The sequence below is a fragment of the Sinocyclocheilus anshuiensis genome, unplaced genomic scaffold (assembly GCF_001515605.1).
Source record: "Sinocyclocheilus anshuiensis isolate Anshui unplaced genomic scaffold, SAMN03320099.WGS_v1.1 C32423190, whole genome shotgun sequence".
Taxonomy (NCBI): Eukaryota; Metazoa; Chordata; class Actinopteri; order Cypriniformes; family Cyprinidae; genus Sinocyclocheilus; species Sinocyclocheilus anshuiensis.
In genome coordinates, this window is record NW_015616214.1 from 1 (window position 1) to 965 (window position 965).

General features: G+C 43.5%; 1 protein-coding gene across 1 annotated transcript; it reads right to left on the bottom strand.

Annotated features, from left to right (window-relative positions):
• Positions 1–4: 4 nt before the first annotated feature.
• LOC107682635 (mast cell tryptase-like) lies at positions 5–962 on the bottom strand (the record flags this gene model as incomplete). Its single annotated transcript, XM_016478818.1, has 3 exons — positions 5–211; positions 505–644; positions 740–962. Coding segments are annotated over 3 exons (570 nt in total), but the record flags the coding sequence as incomplete, so codon positions are not given.
• Between the last annotated feature and the right edge of the window lie 3 nt (positions 963–965).

Genomic DNA, 965 nt, shown 5'->3' on the forward strand with positions numbered 1-965 from the left:
TGGGTGAGCCTGAGCTTGATTCAGTGGAGGTGAATGAGACAAATCCTGGTAGATCGCTGCTTATTGGAGAGCTGATCCAAGACTGGTATTGAGACACTCTGGTATAAACACCAGGGAACTTGGGTATTCCACAGTCTCGCCCAAAACTCACAATGCCAGACTGAATCCACTGGGAATTGTTCTTATTTGCCATTGGACCTCCAGAGTCTCCCTGCATAGATTAAGATAATGTCATGTTAATATCTCTGACAGTATACAAGGTAAAGCCATTTTTAACCTCACAACAGGGCTAAACTGAATCGAACACTGCATCATTTCTCACTGTACAAGTTTGACACTGCAGTCCGGAGCAGGGATTCATAACCCCAGGGCAAAAGCGTTGCTAACACCACATCTATATTACAAGTGTAAACTGCTTTAAAAAAAAGGGATAAAAGCGGGGTTTAGAAAGACGATAACCCAGGGATAAGCCAGTGTAAAAAGTTGTAGTTAGTGATATCGTACCTGACATGAATCTTTTCCACCCTCATCTAGTCCAGCGCACAGCATGTTGCTTGTAATGATTCCTCCGTAGGCCTTATTACAAACACTGTTGTTTACAATTGGTATCTGCACCTCCTGCAGTATGTTTGGAATCTGGGTGTCTTTAACATAAATGGCATGGTGGAAAAAAATTTATCATTTTTTGGTTGTGACACTATACAAAGTTTGAATCATAGACGTGTTCGATTGAACTCACCTGCAAATTTGAGTTTGCCCCATCCAGTGATCCAACTCTTAGTACCTCCACCAAATACACTACCAGCGGCCGCCAGACAAACTGGCCTAATATAATCAGTGAACGTCACAGAAGAGGAGAGCTGCAGCAGTGCTATGTCATTGTTTTGGGTAGTTGTGCTATAGCTGGGATGGGTGATGAGCCGAGTCACTGTCCTGGAGATCTCATTCGGGTTTGAGCCCGTTTG